This window comes from Desmodus rotundus, chromosome 10 (genome assembly GCF_022682495.2).
Source record: "Desmodus rotundus isolate HL8 chromosome 10, HLdesRot8A.1, whole genome shotgun sequence".
Classification (NCBI taxonomy): domain Eukaryota; kingdom Metazoa; phylum Chordata; class Mammalia; order Chiroptera; family Phyllostomidae; genus Desmodus; species Desmodus rotundus.
Genome location: NC_071396.1, coordinates 34,630,518 through 34,651,347, shown reverse-complemented (window position 1 = coordinate 34,651,347; position 20,830 = coordinate 34,630,518). Strand labels below are relative to the sequence as shown.

General features: G+C 58.5%; 2 protein-coding genes across 3 annotated transcripts in view; one reads left to right on the top strand and one right to left on the bottom strand.

Moving 5' to 3' along the window:
• Window positions 1–1,372: 1,372 nt before the first annotated feature.
• Window positions 1,373–13,912, top strand: MFGE8 (milk fat globule EGF and factor V/VIII domain containing). Of its 2 annotated transcripts, XM_024561750.4 has the most exons (10): window positions 1,373–1,388; window positions 3,095–3,243; window positions 5,844–5,969; window positions 6,348–6,479; window positions 8,400–8,581; window positions 9,009–9,164; window positions 9,833–9,977; window positions 11,738–11,922; window positions 12,938–13,093; window positions 13,212–13,912. In XM_024561750.4, the coding sequence occupies exons 2-10, from the start codon at window positions 3,171–3,173 to the stop codon at window positions 13,347–13,349; spliced, it is 1,293 nt and encodes a 430-aa protein (XP_024417518.1). In that variant the 5' UTR covers window positions 1,373–1,388; window positions 3,095–3,170; the 3' UTR covers window positions 13,350–13,912. The 2 variants fall into 2 exon arrangements, with proteins under 2 accessions (XP_024417518.1, XP_071075559.1); XM_071219458.1 differs by lacking the exons at window positions 1,373–1,388; window positions 5,844–5,969 and having other exon boundaries at window positions 3,072–3,243.
• A 5,902-nt stretch (window positions 13,913–19,814) lies between these two features.
• ACAN (aggrecan) overlaps window positions 19,815–20,830 on the bottom strand; it is a 43,795-nt gene continuing 42,779 nt past the window's right edge. Inside the window, exon 19 of the mRNA XM_053913017.1 lies at window positions 19,815–20,628. Coding sequence (XP_053768992.1) covers window positions 20,552–20,628 — 77 coding nt within the window. The 3' untranslated portion in view covers window positions 19,815–20,551. The remainder of the gene's footprint in view (window positions 20,629–20,830) is intronic.

The following is a 20,830-nucleotide window of genomic DNA, read 5'->3' as shown; positions in this document are numbered from 1 at the left end:
AACTGGTTGGGGATCTTTGCATGGGAAAGGCTCCCAGGCCCTCGAAGAGAGTTTCTTCTGTCGCCAGAAAGGGACTGGGCCGGAGTGGGTCTGCCTCGGGCCAGCCTTTGGGGTGTGGGTTCTGACTTCGTGCAGGAAAGATTTCCCGACCTGAGCCCAGGTGACTTTGAGAGCATGCTTACTAACACTGGGGACAGCGAGACAAGGGCTTCAGGTAGGAGGCACAACAGGAGGGCCCAGGCAGGGCTCCTTTGGTTCTGTAGAAGTGGTGCCGGAAAGAAGGGAGCCACGTGGGGCTGCGTGGACTCACTGAGAAGCCAGAGGAAAGGGGGCCCTGGGGACAGGTTCTGGGGGATAGCCTGGGATGCCCTGCCGCTGCCGTCTGCTCCTCATTTGTGAGGCTTGTGGGGACCCTCAGAGTTTAGGAGAAGGGGAGCACAAGTACATGCCCTAGAAAAGGAGGGGTGCAGACACGCTCCTAGGACAGTCAGCAACAGCTTCCCATATCTTGAGGCTTTTTTTTTTCCTGATTTCTAAAGGCAGGAATTTCAGGGGCGGTCTCGGGAGGATCTCCATGCGATAGTCATGGCTTCGATATGCTGATTCATCAAAATGAGCATCTGGGGGTCATTCTCTGGTCAGTTCCACCTTTAAAGAATGTTCCTGATGAGGGACCAGGACCGAGGCCAACCGGCACTGGCACGGTCTGGAAATGTGTAAACTTTTTGCTCCTAAGTGTCTTTGGTTAGGGAAGATAAGACCTTGTGATTTATCATCTGGCTGTAAATTGTGCATCCAGTTTGTGCCTCTGCCTGCCTCAGTTTCCCCCTTTTGACTTGCCAAGGATTTTTCCTAGCTTCTTCCTCACCTGCCTCACTTCCAGCTGGGGGATTAGAAAGGGGGAGGATTTGGAGAGGCTGCTGCCGGTGGCGGTGGGGATGGTGTTAGCCAGTGACAGCGTCTCACGGCCTGTATTCTGCTGGCCCCTCTCAACCCTGCGCAGCCTGGAGCTCTTGCCCCAGGCCTTCCTGTGTTCGATTTCCAAGAAAGGACTTGATGTTCTTCTGGAAATGGCCTTGCTCTGGACTCAGGCTTGAGATGGATTGTCCAGATGTCCAGCTGGCCCAGTTAGAAAGGCTTTGAGCAGAGCCCTGTAAAAATAGATCTTTCTAAGGCATTCCTTTCACTTCCTTTCTATTCTACAAACCAAATACCCGACGCAGGTGTTGGCATGTTTTTTTCCACAGCAGATGCAGACTTCTAGAGCCGTTCTGGGCCAGTGAAGCAACTCGATGTCGTTAGCCTCTTGGGAAGGGAGAAAGGAGACAGACTCTGAATGAAGAAAGTAAAGGTGCCTGGCTAGCAGCTTGGCAGAGGCCGTCAGGCAGGTAAGATGCAGAGCTGGGGCTTGAATCCAGGTGCTGGCTCCAAACCTCCCCATGCATCCATGCAGCACCTAGCGTGTAGGTGAGGCAAACCAGGGAGAAGGTACGTCAGGAGATCACTCCACTGTGAATAGGAGACCGTTGGCTGGCTCTGGGCGTCTGGCTGCAGGCGTCAGAGAAGGGAAAATTAGTCAGGGTGGGGGGAGCTGCCAGAGAAATCAGTCAGGACAGTAGTTAATTGAAGCCCCAAACCACATAAAGGAACCTCAGAATCTGACCCACCTTTTTGGTTTCCGCGAGAAAACACTTTTGCTTTTGGAAACTAAAAGCATATTTATTCCCCAGCGCTGGCCCCTGGCCCCTGGCCTTTGGCTTGTAAACAGAAGCGGGCTGTTCGGGCCAGGGCAGGGACGCTTGCTCACAGATCGCCCTGTGTGCGGCTCTGTGCGGTGGCTTTGCGAGAGAGGGTGTGCTTGGGCAGGCTGTGGGTGTGGGGCCGCCGTGCAGTTCTGCTCGAGCTCACGGGATGCCTGCACTCACAGATGTTGGAAAGTGGAGGAGGAGGAGGAGCAGGCGCTGGCCTGGGCAGTCTCTCCTCCACTTTCCATGGAAGAGTCGGACCGTGTTGACCAGTGATTTTAAGCCGGCGTCTTAGAGATAGTGCTGAGCTTCTCCATCACCTTTCCCTCCCTGGTCCTCTCATATAGAGTCCTGACCCATGTCCTTTGCTGAAAGCCCTCCAGTGACAGGGAGCCCTTTCTGCACCCTCCCCCCCACATGGCTCACCCCGTCATTGTGCCCGTAGCTGCAGGCACAGGGCCACATTCCCTTCTCTTGTGTGCACTTGCTTGCTCTGTTCTCACCTCCACGCCGTCGCTGGTTCTGCTCAGTGGGGACAGTCGCTTCACTCATTCCACAGATATTTTAGGGGTGCGTGCTCCCTTTGTGCCGGGCACTGCGCCCAGTTCTGGAGATCAGGAGCTCGCCTGATGGGGGTGAGACAGATAACGCCAGAGGCCGTTTATTTCAGTCAGTTACCGCCATCCACTGAGTTGCTCAGGCCAGGACCTGGGTGTCGTCCCCGATTCTTCTACGTGCAGATCTTGTTGGGTCCCCCCTCTAACATATGTCTTCGCTTTTCAACTCCACGTCACAGCCACGGTATGCTGTGCTCTCTCTGCATGTGTGTCATTTTACACACGTGAGTTTCTGTGGGATGGATTCCTGCACATGGAATTGTCAGGTCTCATGGTCTCAGCCCTTGTTGTCGCTTTGACAGGTATGACCAAGCAGCTCCCGGGAGAAGCTAAGCTAATTCACACTCCCTCCCACAGTGCATGCTGGGGCCTGTTCCCCGCAGCCTGGCACTGGCAGCGCGCTTGACTTTGCTGCGTGCCAATCTGATAAGTGAACCGTGGCACTCATTGCTCATTGTACTTGTAAATTTCATTATTATGAATAAGGTTTAGCTATGTAAGTTTAAAATAGAGAAAAAGAAACAACTAAAATCCAAACAACTCCATCTGAGCCCTTCCCTGTCTAGCCTCTTTAGAACTGAGGCGGCCCAGTAGGAGGCGGAGGCTCAGACCCCTGGGTCCCCAATCACTCGTGGCGCCCAGCCCCTCCCCGAGTCCGCCTCCCGCAGACAGCCTGGGCGGAGCACGCGGGCCAGTGGGAGGCGCAACGCTGCCCGATTTATTCTCGTCCAGGAGCAGGAGTGAGAGCCCTGCTGTCCGCACGGCCAGATCCCAGCCCCGAGCCTCCTCCAGCAGCCTGAACCCCAGCATGCCGGGCCCCCGCCTGCTGGCGGTGCTCTGCGGTGCACTGCTCTGCGCCTCCGGCCTCTTTGCTGGCTCTGGTGAGTGATCGCGCCGCCCTCCTCGCTCTCGCCCCTCCTCTCCGCTGGGAAGTTCGTTACGGCGCCCTGCCTCCACCGACACTGTTGACAAACTTGGGCGGAGAGTCACCGCCTGGCCGGCAGGGCAAAGGGGCGACTTCCCGGGCTGCGTCCCGGGGGGGCGGGCAGGCTGCGCCCAGTCTCTCTTGCAGTCTCTCCCGCTGTCTCTGCGCCCAGGAGGTGGGAAGTTTGGCCGGCGAGAGAGGCTAGAGTGTTGGTTGGTGGCTTGGGACACTGGGTGACAACCCAGGCATCCCCAAGGAGGTGGCTTACACATAACAAAGGAATCCGCTGTGTAGGGCCTCTCTTTTCCCATCTGTAAAATGAGGCCACTGGACTGTGACTGACTGGCGTGGGCCTTCCCCACTGTAAGTTTCTGTGATTCTTGTACTGATAGGTCTTCAGCCAACTTGCTCCAGCCAATCCCTCCCCAGCCCTGGTCGCAGGTCCGTTTCTGCCTGTGCTCATGTCCAGTGGCCAAGAGGAGGGAGGGCTGGGGAGTGGGTGGGATGGAAGGGCTTTAGGTGGGGCCCTGAAGGGGTTTACTGAGCCTGGGTAAGGGCTCAGAAGCGGGCTGCCTCCCGCTACGGCCAGCTTTGGCTCCCTACTCCTTCTTCGGCCTTGGCCTGCTGTATAGTATCTTCCTGGGGCCTCCTCCCCGGCCCAGGAGGCCTCCCGCCACCGCTGGGCCTCCAGCGGCAGTCGTGGTCCCGGGGATGCTCCATCCCCTTCACCGTGGGGCCACGCAGTCCCCCTTCAGGGCTGGGAAAAGGGGGTGGAAGGGTGGTAAGGACTCCTCAGGCCCCCCCTCCATCATTTTCTCTTGGAAACAGGCTTGACTGGAGCAAGGGAGGGGGTGGAGCCCAGCGGAGGCCTGGCTCTGCCGCCTGAAACAGCCTGTCCCCCGCCTGGAGTGGAAGCCTCTAAGGGTACTCCAAACTCCCCTGCACTTGGGAGCTGGTGGCTCTCCCAGAAACCATGAGAGGCGGCTGGGTCTTGTCCCTTTCTATTCCTTTCAGTCCCTGCAGCCCGAGCCTTGATAAAATGTCCCTGGGGAAATCTGCCAAGAGGATAGGACCCTGAAATCCCAAATATGGTTTAGTAAGGCGGTGATCGGGCTTTTCCTGGGAAGGGGAAACACCCAGGCTGCCGCTGTGCACAGGTGAGTCAGCCTAAGGCCAGCCAGGTCGGGGGCACCTTTCCCTTTTGCTTTCCCCCCCTGGACCGCTCTGCCCGGGAGCAGTTTGGGATGGGGCGCTTTTGGGAGAAGGAGGAGCTGCCTTCTGACCTCTTTGGGATAGGAGCCCAGGACGCTGGCCATTCCCAAAACGCTATGGCCTGAGCCACTGGTGGCCAGGTCAGGGGAGGGGATTAATCTGCTATTTAAAGCCGGTGACTAATAGCTCTTTGGGAGCCGCCTAAGCTCCTGAGGCCCGTGCTGAGGTGGAGTTCTGAGGGCTCCATTGCTCAGTAACGGTATTCCCTTCCCCGGAACCCAGACCCAGCTCTCTGAGGCTTTGGGGTTTCAGGGGGGCCCTCTGGCCCGGCATGGCGAAACTGTGGGAAAGAAAAGAGATTTCTCATGTCTTGCCCCAGACGGGTGTGGGGTCTGGGACAGCCCTCAGGGATGCTGAGGTCAGAAGACACTGCTGTCCCTGGCTCACCCAGGTTACCAGAGCCAAGGGGCTCTGCTCAGCAGGCATATCGGTCCCCCAGGTAGGCCCCCAGCCCTCCTTCTACCTCCGAACTCCTAGCCCAGCGTTTCTCCAATCCGCCTGTCCTCCTCTCTCCTCCTCCTGGCTTCCTCTCTCACCAAGAGGCCTGGGATGGCCTTCCTGAAGCTGCCTGGCTGCCTGCCGCCCCGCTCCTGTCACATTTCCCCCAGCAGCCAAGGGGATCTTTATGTTGCCACAAAACGCCTCCCCAGCCCAGGCGAGCGCGTCCCATCTCCACAGAGGACAGTTTCCGTCTCATATTTAGAACCAGGTCCCGCTTTCCCTCCTCAGGCATGAGAATGTCTGAAATGTCTGATTTGTTTTTTCCTGGTGAACTGTGGTGGTGGGGAGATTGAGAGAAGGTCACGAGCCCCTGGTCAGCAGGTGGAAAAGTCTAATTAAACTTGTCATTCTTACTGCCCCCCAGACTGGCCCCAGCCGCCCTGTGCAGCTGTGTCTTACTGTTCTCCCGACATACCGCGTTCTCTGCATTTCTGCTTTTCTTTAGAATGTCCTTTCCTCATCCCCCAGCTTGGCATGCTCCCACTCTGTCTCTTAGACCAGCTCGCCTGTCCCCTCCTTGGGAAAACCGCAGTTTCCTTGGCAGAAACCACACTTCCAGGGGCCCCTTGTGCAGGTTCTGTCAGAGCCCATGGTGCCTGTCATTCCCGTTGACTTGCCCGCCTCTTTCTCGTGGCTTCCTGAGGCCCGGACTATGTCTGATTTCTCTCTCTTGGGGGCCCAGCTTGTACATATCCGGTAGTTGCCGCGTGCCCTCCGCCCCCCCCCCCCCCCCAGTATTTATTGCATGAACGAATTGTTTCTGAGCCAGAGCTGCCACCACAGGTGACTTATGTGAATCCAGTGAGTGCCTGAATGGTGGGACATGCTTGTTGGGCCAGGACGACCTCCCCTTCTACTGCCTCTGCCCCGAAGGCTTCACGGGCCTCATCTGCAACGAGACTGAGACAGGTACCTACCCTGGGCAGTGCTGGCCACCCCACCTCGAGCTCTAGTCACAGCCCAGGCTGCTGGGTGGGGCTCGTCTGTCCTGAAGGGAGCAGTGCCCCTAGCACCTGTCCGTTGTCAGCCAGCATTGGCCCGGAAGCTCCCAAACCACTTGAAAAGCTGGGTGCTTCCTTTGCTTGGGCCGGTCCACCTACACACAACTGACCCTGGCGCCAGGCTGGCCCAGGCTCCATCAGGCAGAGTGGGGGAGGGAAGGGATGGTGGAGGGCTGAGTTTGGGTGTGTGGGGGGGTCCTTTTGGGCTAGGTCCATGCTGCTGTCTGCCTCTGTCCCCAGCTCCTTCCTGATCACCTGCGCATCTCACCTGCCTCCTCCTCCCCAGGTCCCTGTTTTCCAAACCCCTGCCACAACAATGCTGAGTGCCAGGTGACTGATGAGTCACAGCGTGGGGATGTCTTCACACAGTACATCTGCAAATGCTCTCAAGGCTACACAGGCATCCACTGTGAGACCGGTGAGCATCTGGGGGTGCATGCTTGGGGTGGGGGTGTGCACAGCCCCAAGCCACAGTCCTGGCAGCCGGGCCAAGTCTGGCCTTATTATTCCCTGTGTCGGGGCCTCCTGGGGAGATGGAGGCGGGGCAGAGCCTCAGCGAGGCCATGGACTGGCCCGGGTTTCATAGTTGCTCCCCTGGATTCTTTCTGCCGGGCCCTCTCTCCTGGGGCTGCAGGCCGGGCGTGACGTCCCTGAGGGTGATGGTGGCCCCTGCAGCCCTGGAAGTGCCGTTGCCTGGGTCCCCATGGACCAGACAAATGGCATGAGGGTCAAGTCTTGGGATTTTTCTACTAAGAGGGGAAAGTGAACACGTCGTTAACCTTCTGGGGCCCTGGAGGTCAGTACATGAGGCTTGTGTCCCAGGGTGCGACGGCCTCTGGCCCACGTTTGACCTGCAGCCCCGGCAGAGGTTGGTGAGTGAGGAGAGGCCTGGGTTGGCGGGCCATCCCCTCCCAGTCAGCGTTCAGGGGCCGGGCTTGAGCAGAAGGGCTGACTGGCCTGGCCTGCTCGGTCATCCCCCCAGCCATACCTTCAGAATGGCCCTGGGACGGTGCCCAGCTGACTCTGCCCACAGTTGTGGCTCTCAGCATCCTCTCTCCTGGCCGAGCTGGAGTCCCTCCCACCAGACCAGGGCTCTCCTGAAAAGTCCGCAGCTAGGCCCAGGGCTGGGTGAGGGGTGGGGCAGACTTCTGCAGGCCTTTGGGCCTCTCACTGAGTGTCTCAGGCCGAGGGGGCAGGTGGTTCTCCTCAGGCAGATTCGGGGACACTGCTGACCTGCAGAAGGAGGAGGGAGGCCTGTGCCAGCTGGCTGGGAGCTGGAGCCCTGGGGGAGGGCAGGTGAAGTGATGCCCGTCACCCCACGGGGATGTGCCTGTGGCCCTGGGCTGAGGCCAGTGTGTGGGACATCCTGGGTGGAGCAATGTGTGGGAGGGGTATGGCCAGGGGCTCACCAAGGCCAACAGCCAGGTGGGCCCTCTAATTACTGTGCTGGGAGCCGGGGTAACCATGGGTGTGTCTGAGTTGGAAGTACCCACCTGGCCTCATGTGCTCCTGGCTGGTGGCACCTGAGGCAGAGGCAGGTGGTGACCACAGAGGCAGAGCAGCCCCTTCGAGACCTTTGCAGCCCCTTTGTGGTATGTGGTGCATTTCCTGGGGGCTCACGGGGTCCCCCAGGCCTAGAGGATGCATGCCTGGGCCCCTAAGATACAGACACGTGGGGTGTGAGGACAGGCCGGACCTGGTTCAGATCTCTGCTCAGCCGCTGGCTGGCTCTGGGCTTGGGTATCTAGCCCCACCTCGCACCTCACTGTCCCTGCGTGAGCCCGGGGAGGGGCAGTAGGACTCTCCTGGTCCTCTGCCTGGGAGCCAGGAGAATGGCTACCACCCCCTCCTCTGACTGCACCTCAGGGGTGATGGTGAAGGTGACGGGGTCTTGGTCAGGGGCCCCTTCACAGTGGCTGGGTCGGGACCAGCAGGTGGACAGAGTGTCCAAGAGAAAACAGAATGGCCTTCACGCCCACCCAGAAAACTCCTGCCATATGGGATTCTAGAAAACTCCACACAGATTTGCCATGGCCTTACTGAGGTGCCCCTTCTCCCAGAGCCATTCTGGGAAGCCAGGGCTGGGCTGGGTGCAGGGGTCCTCCTGGCAGGAGGCTGCTGTCACGGCCGCATCCTGCGTCAGGCCTGGGTCCTGCCTCTGTGACTCCACCCGCCGCGCTCTCCCTCACCACCTCCTCCTGGTGTCTCCTCTGGGGCCACCTTGTTCCTTCGTGCTTTCTGCTCTGGGCCCTCAGCAGAGGCCACACAGTCTTCATCTCTTGTCCTCTGGGTGCCACCTGCTTGGGTGGCCAGCTGATTGCCATCTCCCTCCCTGCAGTCTGTGCCACACCACTGGGCATGGAGACCGGGGCCATCGCCAACTGGCAGATCTCCGCCTCGTCCATGCTCTTGGGCTTCATGGGTTTGCAGCGCTGGGCCCCGGAGCTGGCCCGCCTGCACCGCTCGGGCATCGTCAACGCCTGGACAGCCAGCAACTACGATAAGAAGCCCTGGATCCAGGTGAGGAAGGGACAGCCCCGGAGTGGATGGCGTGGTGGGAGGGGAGCAGGGGCAATGAGTGTGCCTGCATTTGGGGGGCCACCATGGGAGGGTTCATAATGGGGATCCCCACAGCAAGGCAGCAGGTTCCCTCAGATGAAGTGTCTGAGGGGAGGGCAGCCTGGGGGGCCTGGAGTGGATGGGCAGGGTAAGGGGAACGGACCCAGGCTGTGCAGGGCCTGTCGGTACCGGGTGTGGCCTCCGGGGCAGGCGCCTCGGTTGTCCTCGTGTGCTTCCCTGAGCCCGGGGTCCGCAGCCCTGCAGGGGCAGGATGAGAAAGCTGCTGTCCCTTGTCCTGCCTGCTTTATTCTTTCTCTGGGTGGGGCAGGGGAGGGGGTACAAGGAACGAGGGAGCTTTAAGTGTCCTGTCTGCCCGTCCTGGGTCCAGGTGAACCTGACGCGGAAGATGCGGGTGACGGGCGTGGTGACACAGGGCGCCAGCCGCGCGGGCAGTGCCGAGTACGTGAAGACTTTCAAGGTGGCGTACAGCCTCGACGGGAGAAAGTTCCAGTTCATCGAGGCAGACGAGGGCTTTGGAGACAAGGTGAGGCCGTATGGACCCTAAGGAGGGGCTATGGGCAGCACGCCCGGGGCCCCAGCATTGTTAGAGGGCCCCAGTGGGGCGAGTGTACTCTGGGTGGTTGGCGATGAGCTGGCTCTACAGGTGCAGCCTGGTCCCCAGGAACTGGGAAGCCCAGATGGCCCCATGCTTTGTGACCCCACTTTACAGATGTGGTTGTGAGACGCAGAAAGCTTCAGAGGCCTGTGGAGGGTGGCCGGAGTGGGTGGTGGGGCCGGGATGTAGCCTGAGCCTGCAGGGCCCCCATGCACAGCGGTGCCGCTTGTACCCAGAGCCAAGACGCCATGAGCGGGCGAGCGCCATTCCCAATGTAGATGTCGTCTGTTGTGGGAAAATTGTTACAATAAGGTGCCTCGAGAAAGGAGTGCCTTTTCCTAGTTTGCACAGAGGCACCCTATGGATTTATAGGTGGCCCCATGTGGAGGACGGATTTATGCCCAGGCACTGCGGTGACCCCAGAAGGTGTGACCAGGGGAACCTGGGTGTTGAGAACTGTGGGGTGGCGGGTGGGGGCATGGGGAGGGCCGAGCCCCTTATGGCTCCGCTCAGCCCCCTCCCCACCCCTCAGGCCAGAGGAGGAGAAGGGCGCCCGTCCACACTGATCGTTTCCCCAATCCGCCTTGTCCTCATAGATATTTGTGGGTAATGTGGACAACAACGGCCTGAAGACCAACATGTTCGACCTCCCCTTGGAGGTGCAGTACGTGAGGCTGGTGCCCTTGACCTGCTACCGGGGCTGCACCCTGCGCTTTGAGCTCCTTGGCTGTGAGTTGAATGGTGAGTGCTGGGGGCTGTGGTCCATCCTCAGGCATGACCTCCCTTCTCAGCCAGGCCCAGGGACCTGGGCTCCCTGCAGAGGGAGCCCCCAGTCCTGGCCAGGCGGTCTTTCTCTCTGCCGACCCACGGCATTCTGGTGGGTAGAGAGCAAAAGAGATACCACTTCCATTTTCAAAGTATTTTTTCACTTATTATCATTGGCTCCTCGAGCTTCTGGATCATGTAGCATTCGCTCTGTCTGGCAGACGTCAGCTCCAGGAGAGCAGGGCGCTGGTCTGACTTTTATTCCCAGAGCCCGGGTAAATAAATGGTTGGTGAATGAGTGAGGGAGGTGGGGCCCGGATAAATTATGTAACAAGGGCGCACAGCTTGTAGGTATTAAAACTTGGTATAGATCCCAGGGCTTCGAACACCCATCCATCTGGTTCTTTGCTCCCCACCCCACCCCCAACCTCCTGTTGTCTGCATGTAAGAGAACCATGGGGTTCTAGGGTCATAGGGCTGGAGCTGGTGCTTCCCGCCGCCATGTCTGGAGACAGCCGCAGAGAGAGGAACGGGGGAACAGAAAGGGACAGGTTTCCTCTGAGCCACAAAAACCTCGCCATGGGGGAAGGTCGGGGTGCAGGCTGACATCTGTTTTGGGTGCAGGCTCCCTCTTTTTGCAGCCACCTGCTGGCCACTGGAGGAACTGGAGGGCAGATTGCAGAGCCTGGATTGGGCTCTCTGCCTTTCTCATTTTACCAAGACCCACCCTTTGTGCCCCTTTTGCCCTCCGGGGCCCTTCTTCCTGGTCTCCCACTTCCCATACCGCCCAGTAGCACTCGGAGCTGGGTTCTATATGCCTGGCTTGGTTTAGTCTTTTTTATTTTTTACAGTGTGAGCTCCAAGGGCCACTGCCTTTTGAGCCTGATCATTTAAGTGGGGAGCTAAGGAATTGCCTTCTGGGTGAAAAAGGTGAAGGGGTTAAGTAAAAAAAAAAAAAAAAAAAAAAAAAGAAGAAGGAAGGAAAAGAAAAGAAAAAAGAAGAAAAAAGAAGAAAAGAAAGCCGTAGATACAGATAGCAGTATGGTGAAGACCAGAGTGAAGGGGGTTGGGGGAGTCCTGCCTTCTCTGACTTCCACCTGTTGGAGTCCCGCTCCCCAGTGGGCCACCACCAGCCAGGCCTTCACGGCCCTGGGTGGCATGTGAACGGCGGAGGTGAAGTCACGGTGTGGTGTGGCGATCAGGGGTTTGTGTGTGTGTGACCTGGCACAGCGCTTGTCTCTTGGCCTCAGTTTTCTCATCTGTGAAATGGGGGTGCTGATCTCTTCGTTCAGGTCTCTGGGTGGTAGACAAGTGACCGAAGTATGCACTGAGTCAGTGAGAGGGTTGTTTTTTATGTGTTGGACGATAATCCAGGACTCAGCAGTACTGTAGGAGCGATAGAGGACGTGCTGTCTGTCCAGAGGAGAGACAAGTCCTGCCCAAGGGAGGTGGTCAGGTCAGGCCTTGAAGGAGGGTAGGAGGTGGTGGGTCAGGGCCTACCCTGGTGCCGAGGAGGCATGCTAGGTGATGGGGGTGGGAGCTGAGAGCAGGGGAGGGGGGGCGGGCAGTGAGGAAGTAGGGTGGTTTGGCTCTAAAACTCAGGAGCTCTGGCTGTCGTCCGAGAGGATGACAGGGGCTGGTCGGATCCACACCGCTCTTTCTCCCGCGTCACCTTGTGTTCACACCCCTGGGAGGCTGTGGACCCCAGATCTGAGTGACTGCCCCCCTGTTGGCAGGATGCTCCGAACCCCTGGGCCTGAAGGACTACACCATCCCCGACGCGCAGATCACGGCCTCCAGCACCTACAAGACATGGGGCCTGAGCTCCTTCAGCTGGCATCCCTTCTTCGCACGGCTGGACAAGCAGGGCAAGTTCAACGCCTGGACTGCTGAGAGAAACTCTGCCTCCGAGTGGCTGCAGGTGGACCAGGCCCCTTGGGTGGGATCGGGTGGGGCTGCCCGGTCTTTGACCTCCTCACAGCCCAGGCTTGTGCTCCCCAGGAGGGAATTTCTGAAAAGCCTTGTTTTTTTCCCTTTTTTCCTGCCAAGTGCCCCACCTACCTCCTGATTCTGTAATCCCAGGGGGAAGGGGGGTGCTGAGTGCTGCTACGGCTGAGGCCTCCTGGCCCAGATGGAGGAAGGGCGTGCGTGCGTGCGTGCGTGCGTGCGTGTGCGTGTGTGTGTGTGTGTGTATGTGTGAGTGTAGGGGGAGAGCCACCTCCACTGGCTGGCACAGGGTGACAATGCCGGGCCCATGGACAGCAGGGCCAGGACACCTGAGACAGGCACCTTGGGACCTCTCTGCCAGAGCATAGCACATGCTGTCTGACTCGGCGTCTGAGAACACCCCAGGGGACAGCCCTCGGGTTTCACTGAAATTGGGAAACAAGTGAATCTCAGAACCCCAGAGCTTCCGCTCCTGTTACAGATGAGGAAGCTGAGTCCTGGCAGGGTGAGGATTTGCCTGGGGCTCACCTGCCGCTTGGCAGTGAGCTGAGTTTGCCCCCTGGGCCTTGGGGCTGCCCATGGTGGTCAGGGACTGGGGCCAGAGCATCTGTGTCTGGGCCCCAAGGAACACAGTATTAGCCTGTGCAGCCGGCATCCGTGAGGAGCTGTCCGCCTTTTGGGCTCCTAGGGACCAAGGTCAGGCTGCGGATGCTCCTGCAGGGGGCCTCAGGGGCAGGGAGGGGTCAGCCCAGGCCCAGGCTCCAAAGTTGGAGCTCTATGGCCGTGAATTGCCTCACTGTGTCTGGTCCGACAGAGTTGGTGGTATTTATGCCCATTTTATAGATGAGGAAACTGAGGCTCTGCCAAGCAAACTAGCTTTCCCCAAACTACAGTTCACGGCTCCGGGTGTCTGCCTTTTTCCACTGCACTGGAAAGGGTCCAAGCAGAGAAAATGGAGGATTTGTTTTTGTTTTTGTTTTTTTCTGTAGATTGACTTGGGCTCCCAGAAACAAGTGACTGGCATCATCACGCAGGGGGCCCGAGACTTCGGCCACATCCAGTATGTGGCCGCCTACAAGGTGGCCCACAGTGACGATGGCCTGACCTGGACCGAGTACAGGGACGAGGGGGCCGAAGACAGCAAGGTGAGTGTCTTTCTGGTGCCCGCCCTGTACCACGCCTGGGGCACCCTGTGCGTCAGGCCTGGGAGTCTGGGTGTGTGGGCCTGCTCAGGGGTCCTCCCGACACCCTCTCTGCCGCCAGATCTTCCCAGGCAACCTGGACAATAACTCCCACAAGAAGAACGTGTTTGAGACCCCCTTCCTGGCTCGCTTTGTGCGCATCCTGCCCGTATCCTGGCACAATCGGATCACCCTCCGTGTGGAGCTGCTGGGCTGTTAGTGGGTTGGGCTTGGGTGGCTGGGGCAGCTGCCCCTCCCCACCCCCCCAGACCTTTTGTGGACCTGCTGCCTCCTCCTCCACGCACCCCCTCCTGACCGTAGTGCCTGGTGGGGGCTCCAGTCACCTCTCCCTCTCTCTGTCTCCCCGCCTCACCTCCTGCCTGCCCCTGGCGCCCAGCCTCCATGCTGTCCCACTCTCTCAGGCGCTGTGGGAGTGGAGTAGTAGGTCTGGGGTGGACAGGGAAGAGCGAGGTCGGGGGCATGGGCTGCCTGCACCTCTGCATCCTCCATAGCCCGCCCCCACCCCATCCCAGGTTCCCCTGGCCCTGCAGGAAGGCCCTGAGGCACCAGGCTGGAGGTAACAGTTCAAGATGCTGCCACTCTCCATGCTCTGCCTGGCCCACTGACACTCCCACCTTATCTCCCTAGAGGACCCTCTGACCCTTGCGCTGCAGCTCAGAAAGACAGAGGGGGGTGGGGCAGGTCTGTGGAGAGGCAATGGGTGGGCACCGGGGTCCTGAGTGCACTGGCAGCTTCCAAAATATATTTATGTCACTCCCTGGAGCTCTTGCTGTGTGGTCCGTCATCCCTGTGTTGAAATGGACTTTGTTTTGTGCTGGTGCCCCGCCCTCCATCCTCAGTCCTCCCACAGCCCCTCATTCTCATCAGCTGCCAGACTACAGACAGCTTAACAGCTGGAGGAAGGGGGAGGCTACTAGGGGGCCCATGGAGGTGGGGGTGGGCAGCACTCTGCCACGTGGGCGCAGGGCCTCCTGGCTGAGCACACTGGTTCTGCGAGGCCATCGGCATATTCGCTCTGTGACTGGGAGAAACGCCCCAGGGGTCCCCTCCAGCCCTCCTCCATGCTGGGGCCACCAGGAGGTGGCTATGGGGGGGCATGCAAGCCAGTGCCCTTGTGATCTGCGGAAAGGGGCTGTTTATAGTGGGGACACTGATGAACTGGAAAAGGGGCATATGAGACCCCCTATCGTTTGAGGCCTCAGGGCACAGCAGATCTTCGGAGACAAACTTTGGGAGCCGTGCCCTGATGCACACCGGCTGGCACCTCCCAGCAGCAGATCTGGCCATGCTGCTGCCAAAGGGAGGGTGCGGCGTTACTGGAGCCCCACCAGGGGAATTCGCCTGGAGGTGATTCCTTCGGGAGAACTGCCCTTGCCAGGGCTCCTTGGCTGGACAGGGACAGAAGCAGCCCAGGCCAAGCTCTGCAGATGCTCTGGAGTCCCTGGGCCCACCCCTTCCCCTTGCAGAGCTCTCTGTGGGGCTGCATGGACTGTGTTCGGAATCAGTTTCTGGATGGCCGCTGGCCAGAGGACTCCCTCCAGTGGGTGTTCCCGACCCCTAGCCATGCTTTGTCTCCCCTGGGGATGAGCACACAGTGGCAGGAGCACCTTTCCCCTCAGCTTTGCCCTGGGATGGTTGTGGCTGCATCCTGGATAGAACCCAGAGTCTCACCTGCGAAGGGGAACCGGCTTTACTCCCATCTGTCCGTGTGCCCCCATCCGTGGCATTGGAGGTTTTCTTCTGGCCGGGCTCACTGGGTGACTGGCCACGTGGGCTGGTGGACAGCACTCACAGAGACCCGCCGGGACTCTGCAATGGCCTAAGTCACCTTTCAGGCCCTCCTCCCCCTCATGTTTGCTGCCTTAGATGGGGACCCTGGACTGGGCTCCTCTCCCTGGGCAGCCTCCTGCGCTAGCAGATCACCTCCATGAATTCCCTTTTTTAATTCCCGCCTGCAGGTGCCAGAGCCAGCTCTGAGATTCCACCTGCTGGCCAGCCCCACCCCCAGCTGGCACGTTAAACTCTGCTGTGTCAAAGCTGGCCTTCCCTGCTGTCCCTGTCCCTACACCTGTGGCTGTCAGCCTGTTGACCTGCCCCTCCCAGGAGCCTGGTCTGTTTTCCAGTCCTGGTTTAAATAGAGTGGAGTGATTGGGGGCCCCAGGCCCGAAGTTGGACAGCCTGGCTCCGAGTGACCTTTGACAATCCCTGAAATCTACTGAAATCCCTGGGGCCTCAGAAATAATAGGGCCCCCTCCATGGCCCTAGAATGGAGGGAATTGCACCTAGGCAAAGCCAGGCCCATTGGAGGCCTCTGTTGTCTTGTCAGAGACGCTTACAAGAGTGTCCTAGTTGGTACTTCTACTCACCCCCTTTCCAAACCAGCCTGCACACTGGTGGGTCATCTCTTCCTGGGCTCCCTTCTGCCCATCAAGCCTGGCTTCTCTCTGGGTGCGGGCTAGCTGTCAGTCCCCGCAGCTATGCTCTGATTGGCTCCCAGCCGCGCATGCGCAACGCATACAGGAATACACGTGTGTGCGTGGAGCTGTGTTGGTGTGTTTAGCAGGATGTGCTGGGCTCAGTGGCCCCATGGCTCGCTTTAGGCTTTTCTGCTGAGGAAACTGCCCAGCCCAGGACCCCTGTTGGTCTGGACAGGGAAGAAAACACCCTGTCCTGGGAGGTGGCTGCCCAGATGCTTGTGCCTCCCCTGACCCCGGGGCCACTGAGTCAAGCTCCACCTACCTGCTAGGGGGAACATCTTCGTGTCTGACACGGAAGGGTCTGGCAGGCGTTTTCATGATGGCCAGTATCAGAGGGGAAAGGCAGGCATACAGAACCCTTGCCCCTCTTTCACCTGAAGAGGGCTGGAGAGGGGCTCCCCGCTTAGTCCCACTGTTTAGGGCAAACCAGAGCATCCTAATGGGACTCCCCCCTCAAATTCTCCATTCCCCCACTCACCTCCTTCCCCAAGATGTGACCGCCTCAGCTCCTGGACACTCGCTTCACACCTAGGCCAGCAGCCCCGCAGTGTGGGCGTGGTCCCCAGCTGGTCTGGAGTCTGGAGCGTGCCCGAGGCTGTGGCACCTCCTCCCTTTGGGCCCGGCCCTTGTAGGGAAAGGGGTGTGTGTTCCTTTAAGGGGAAGGCCCGGCGGGAGCGCGGGTGGTTTGTCCGCAGCCAGCCGCTTCCTTTCTGGCCATTTGAGGACCCCAATCCGCCTGTTTCCTCAGACGGGGCTAGCCCGCGTCCCCAAGCGCAATCCCCCTGAGCCCTTGGGGCCATCGAGGAGCCGCGGGAGGACAGTGCTTTCCTCCTTCCCGCCTTCGGGGCTCCCTCAGGCACGCCTCCCGGGACAGGGGCCGGACGAGCGGGCTGAGCGGCCCTTGGCTGCGGACACTAGCTGGGGGCGCTTCGGGCTTGAGTGAGGTGAGAGTCACGGGCTGACTGTGCTGAACCTGTGTGCGCACCGCGAAGACGCACCGCCGGGGCGCATTCTGGGGCCTCCGGGACCACCGCCCAGGTCCAGCCCCCTCCCCGCTGGGGGCCGCCTGACTCCTTCCATCCCGTCCTGTCCCGTCCGGGTCCTGCAGCCGCAGGCACAGCGCACCCCGCGCCGGCTCTGCCCCGGGGCATCTGTCCAAGACACGCTCAGACCGGGCCACACTGGGGACACCCGGCGGGCGGGCGGACCTGCACTCCTAGGGCAAATGCAATAGGTGCCCGTCGTTTCAGGCCTCAGTCCACAGAGGTTTCTACCCTGGGGACAGCGAGACCCGAAGGGGCAGGAACCGCCGACGGTAGAGCCCTGGGTGGAAGATGGGTCTCTCTGGGAGGAATTCGGGGCTAGTGAGCAGCCAGGAAGGAAACAGCAGGGGCGTTGGACTCCCTCAGCTCTGTTGTCAGCCGGTGACCCGGCCTGGACCGCGGTGGTCGGCGCTCACCCTTGGGAGTGCGCCTGCTCTCTGCTGCAGGGGCTGGTGATGGAGAAACACCCTGGCCCCTCTCCGGGCCTTGCACAGCCCAGCGGGCTGGGAAGGCTGGTAGAAGTCACCTCCGGCTTCCACTTTGCGGTTTCCACTTTCGGGGAGCCGCAGGTTTCAAAGGCGCTAGTAAGCCTAGTCTAAACTGGGACTCCGAAGTCAAATTCCTCCCCGCTGCGGGCCGCTGAACACCCGAAGGGCAATGCTGCCCTCTGCTGGTGTCTGGGGAACTTGAAGGCTGGTGGGGTTCCGCCTTCCTTCCAAATTGGGGTGCAGCTTATTCTGATGTGTGGCGGGGTCCCCAGGCGAGTGGCGCTGGGAAAAGCAAAGGCCGGTCCAACAACTTTGTCTCACTTCCATCTATTTGCCAAAGGTAAAGCCTTGGCCTCAGTTTCCTCACCTGTAAAAACGGGAACTGCTTTCTCTCCCAGACAACGAGGAGAAAGTGAGACGATGTGAGAGATTTCACTTTGTAACCCGTTCCCCACAGTAACACAAACTGATGTTGTTGAGTGCTGCCCTTACCCTACCCGGCAGCGGTCCTTTAACCTTCACACTCTTATTTCCTGGTCCTTATTGTCGTGACTCCCATTTATCCGAAGAGGAAAGTGAGGCTCAGTGACTTGTCCCATGGGCAGACCCTTAGTAAGTGGGTGGAGCCAAAACCCAGCCCAGGTGGCCAGGCAGCCTAGTATTTCTGAACCTCCGTCTTCTTGTCTGCACAATGGGAATAATCATCGTTGCGCTGTGAGATTCCCGGGCAGTGACGTCCATGAGGGCGCATCGTTAAGCAGGAAGCAGTCTGTAAATCTGACAGATTGTCGTGGGGGGTTGGCTGCAAAATGCTCGACAGAGGCCTGCCTCTCCTGCCTCCTGGCTGTGTGGCCTTGGCTTGGTTGCTTCACATCTCTGTGCCTCTGTTCGCCTGTGGGTTAAGCAGGGAGAATAAAATTCTCATCGACTGAGGGAAGTGCCGGAAGACACCCGTGCATTTACTGAGCCGGGAATTACCTCCCTCAGGATTGGTGAGAATGACAGGGTCCAGGGACAGGATAAGATGGAATGACACCGGTCCGGTGGCCACTTTTCCCAGCACCATATGTAATGGAGGGACTGTGACAAGACTTCTCATAATTTAAGATCGTCAAGCCTTAGAGATGTACGAATTCCTTAAGGTAAATGTTGACGTGGGGGCCCTGGCGATGCCTTTCTTTACTGTGACAACAGACATCCCTCCCTATGCAGACTCTTGCTGGCCACCCCCCAGGACTCAGGAACGAAATAGATGGGACAGTATAGCATCTCCTCCTCCCAAGTTCTCCCAACTCCCAATCCCCAGACTCTCGCCGTCCTGGCTCATGGACACGATACATCTGGCGGGGGCAGGATGCCTGCGTGCCTCTTTTAGCTGCTTCACAGACTCAATGACATAGAGTTTTCTAGTAAAAGTAGGAGTCAGGCCCTGGCCGTGTGGCTCAGTCAGTCAGAGAGTCGTCCCATACACAGGTTCGATCCCCAGTCAGGGCACACACAAGAATCAACCAATGAATGCATCAGTAAGTGGAACAGCAAATTGATGTTTCTCTCTGTATCTTTAAAATTGATGTCTTTTTTTTTTTTTAAAGATACTTGTGATTGCAGTTAGGGCCCATCTGGAAAATCCAGTCTAAACCCATTCTTTCCCCCCAAGATCCTTAATTTAATCACATCTGCAAAGTTCATTTGGCTTTCTCAGGCAACATTCAGGGGTTAGGACCTGGATATTCTGGGGAGCCATACTTTAGCCCTCACACCCCTTTTCTCCGGAATCTATTTTGTTGTGCAAGCAAGACTTCAACGAGGTTCAAGGAAATTACTGAATTACCACAAGCTTTGTGGCTGAAGGCGGCAGGCATGTACTTGGCTCGTGATGTCATGGGTTGGTGATTTGGGTTGCATCATACATGTTCCTGCAAAATCATGGCGCAGAGCGTGGGGATACGAGGAGGGGTGTGGCATTGTGGCCATTCTTGCCACCTGTGACACCCCAGCGTGGTGGGAGCTGGGGCGAGGGTGGGGTGGCCCTTGCAGGGGTACAGATGAGCAGCAGCTCATCTGAGTGTCTCCATCTGCACCCACTTCCCCCCCAGGCCTCTTCAGCAGGGTGAAGCTGGTGCCAGGCATGCTTCAAGCAAAATGTATACAATATATACAAGCATGGACACCTGGCTTTTTTAAAAAGTCACTTTGTGGTAATGGAAAAAATATAAAGAAACTTTTTAAAAAGACGTAAGAAAAGTCACTTTGGAGCAAAAAGGGTAGCTAATACTATTTTTTTCATAAATCAATAAAAATTATACCTATTTTTCATCATATCGGCAAAATATATAATGTATTTCATGGTGGGGTCTCTAGCCAGCGGGGGCTGGGACCCCCCCTCCAAGCCCCCTTTCCTCCCTCCCCGGGTGTGGTATTTCCCTACCAGCCCCGCCAGGGGCACCACCAGCTCAACTTCCACGAGGCCCCGGTGTGGTATTTCCTAGACCACGGTTGCCCTCTCCTTAAATTAAAAATAAAAAATTAAGAAGAAAAGAAGGGAAAAGAAATAGATCTCTTCCAATGTCTTTATTATTATAATTATCATCATCTTCAATTTTCAAAAATATAAATAGGTGCACGGAACCCTGGTGCCTGCATGGTCCCGGGGGGTAGGGGAAGGGGGAGAAGGGTGGGGGGGCCCTCCCACCGGGAAGGGAGTGTCCCCCTACCCAGCCCTGCTGAGAGAGATGACACCTGCCAGGGTGGCAGCCCGGGTGAGAGGACCTGGAAGAGGGACCCTCGGAGGAAGCCCTACCCCTGTGCGACTTCTCGATGGCGCTCTCCTGCCCGCCCACCCTGGGCTGCAGGAACGGTGCCTCTCCTCCAGGCGTCTCCCCACACGGAGGCTGTGGCCCTCCTCCTCCCATACATTCAGCTGCGGTCCCCAGTTCCTCACGCCCTGGGCCTCTGCCCCCTCCTCCCTCCTCCCTAGCTCTCCCTGGAGGTCAAAGAAGCAACGATTGCACTGCTCTTGGATAAAGTCAGCAAACAAAAAATAATCTTCTTTATTTAACTTAACCCCTCCCTGCTCCCCTGTCCCTGTACTGGTCCCTGGAAAGGCACGTCGGGAGAATGAAGAACCGTCTCTAGACTCAGTCCACGGGGTATACAATACGTTGGCTCGGCTTTGGCGTTTGGGGGAAAGTCAGATGCATTTTTGTGGCAATTCGGGGGGTTGTGGGCGGGTGGGTCGGTGGGTGCATACACAATGTGGGATTGAATTTCTTCCTTCTTTAATGGAATTCCTTATATGACAGAAAGCGGCAAGAAGGGGACACCATCCCAGTGGGACGTCGGGCTGGAAAGGCTCCTGGGCTCAGCATCCTGGGCGCTTCCTGGGCGCTCCTCTCAGTGGGCCGTGCTGGGGCGGCTCCTCCAGGGCGGCCGGGAGCTCCGCTTCTGTAGCCTGCGCTTGTAGGAGGAGGCTAGGGGAAGGGAGAGGGAATGGTCTCGGTGAGCGCTGGGAAGGGAGCGGGCCAGCCTCGCCTCTCTGTGGGGCCCCTTCTCTGCGGGCTGCCTTCCCTGCAGAAACCTGGGCCAGTGAAGGCAGCCTGAGGTTTGTTTTTCTGCCTGCTGGTTTTGATTGCTCTTGAACCGACTTGGGCTAAGGGGCTTCAGGTGAGTGTT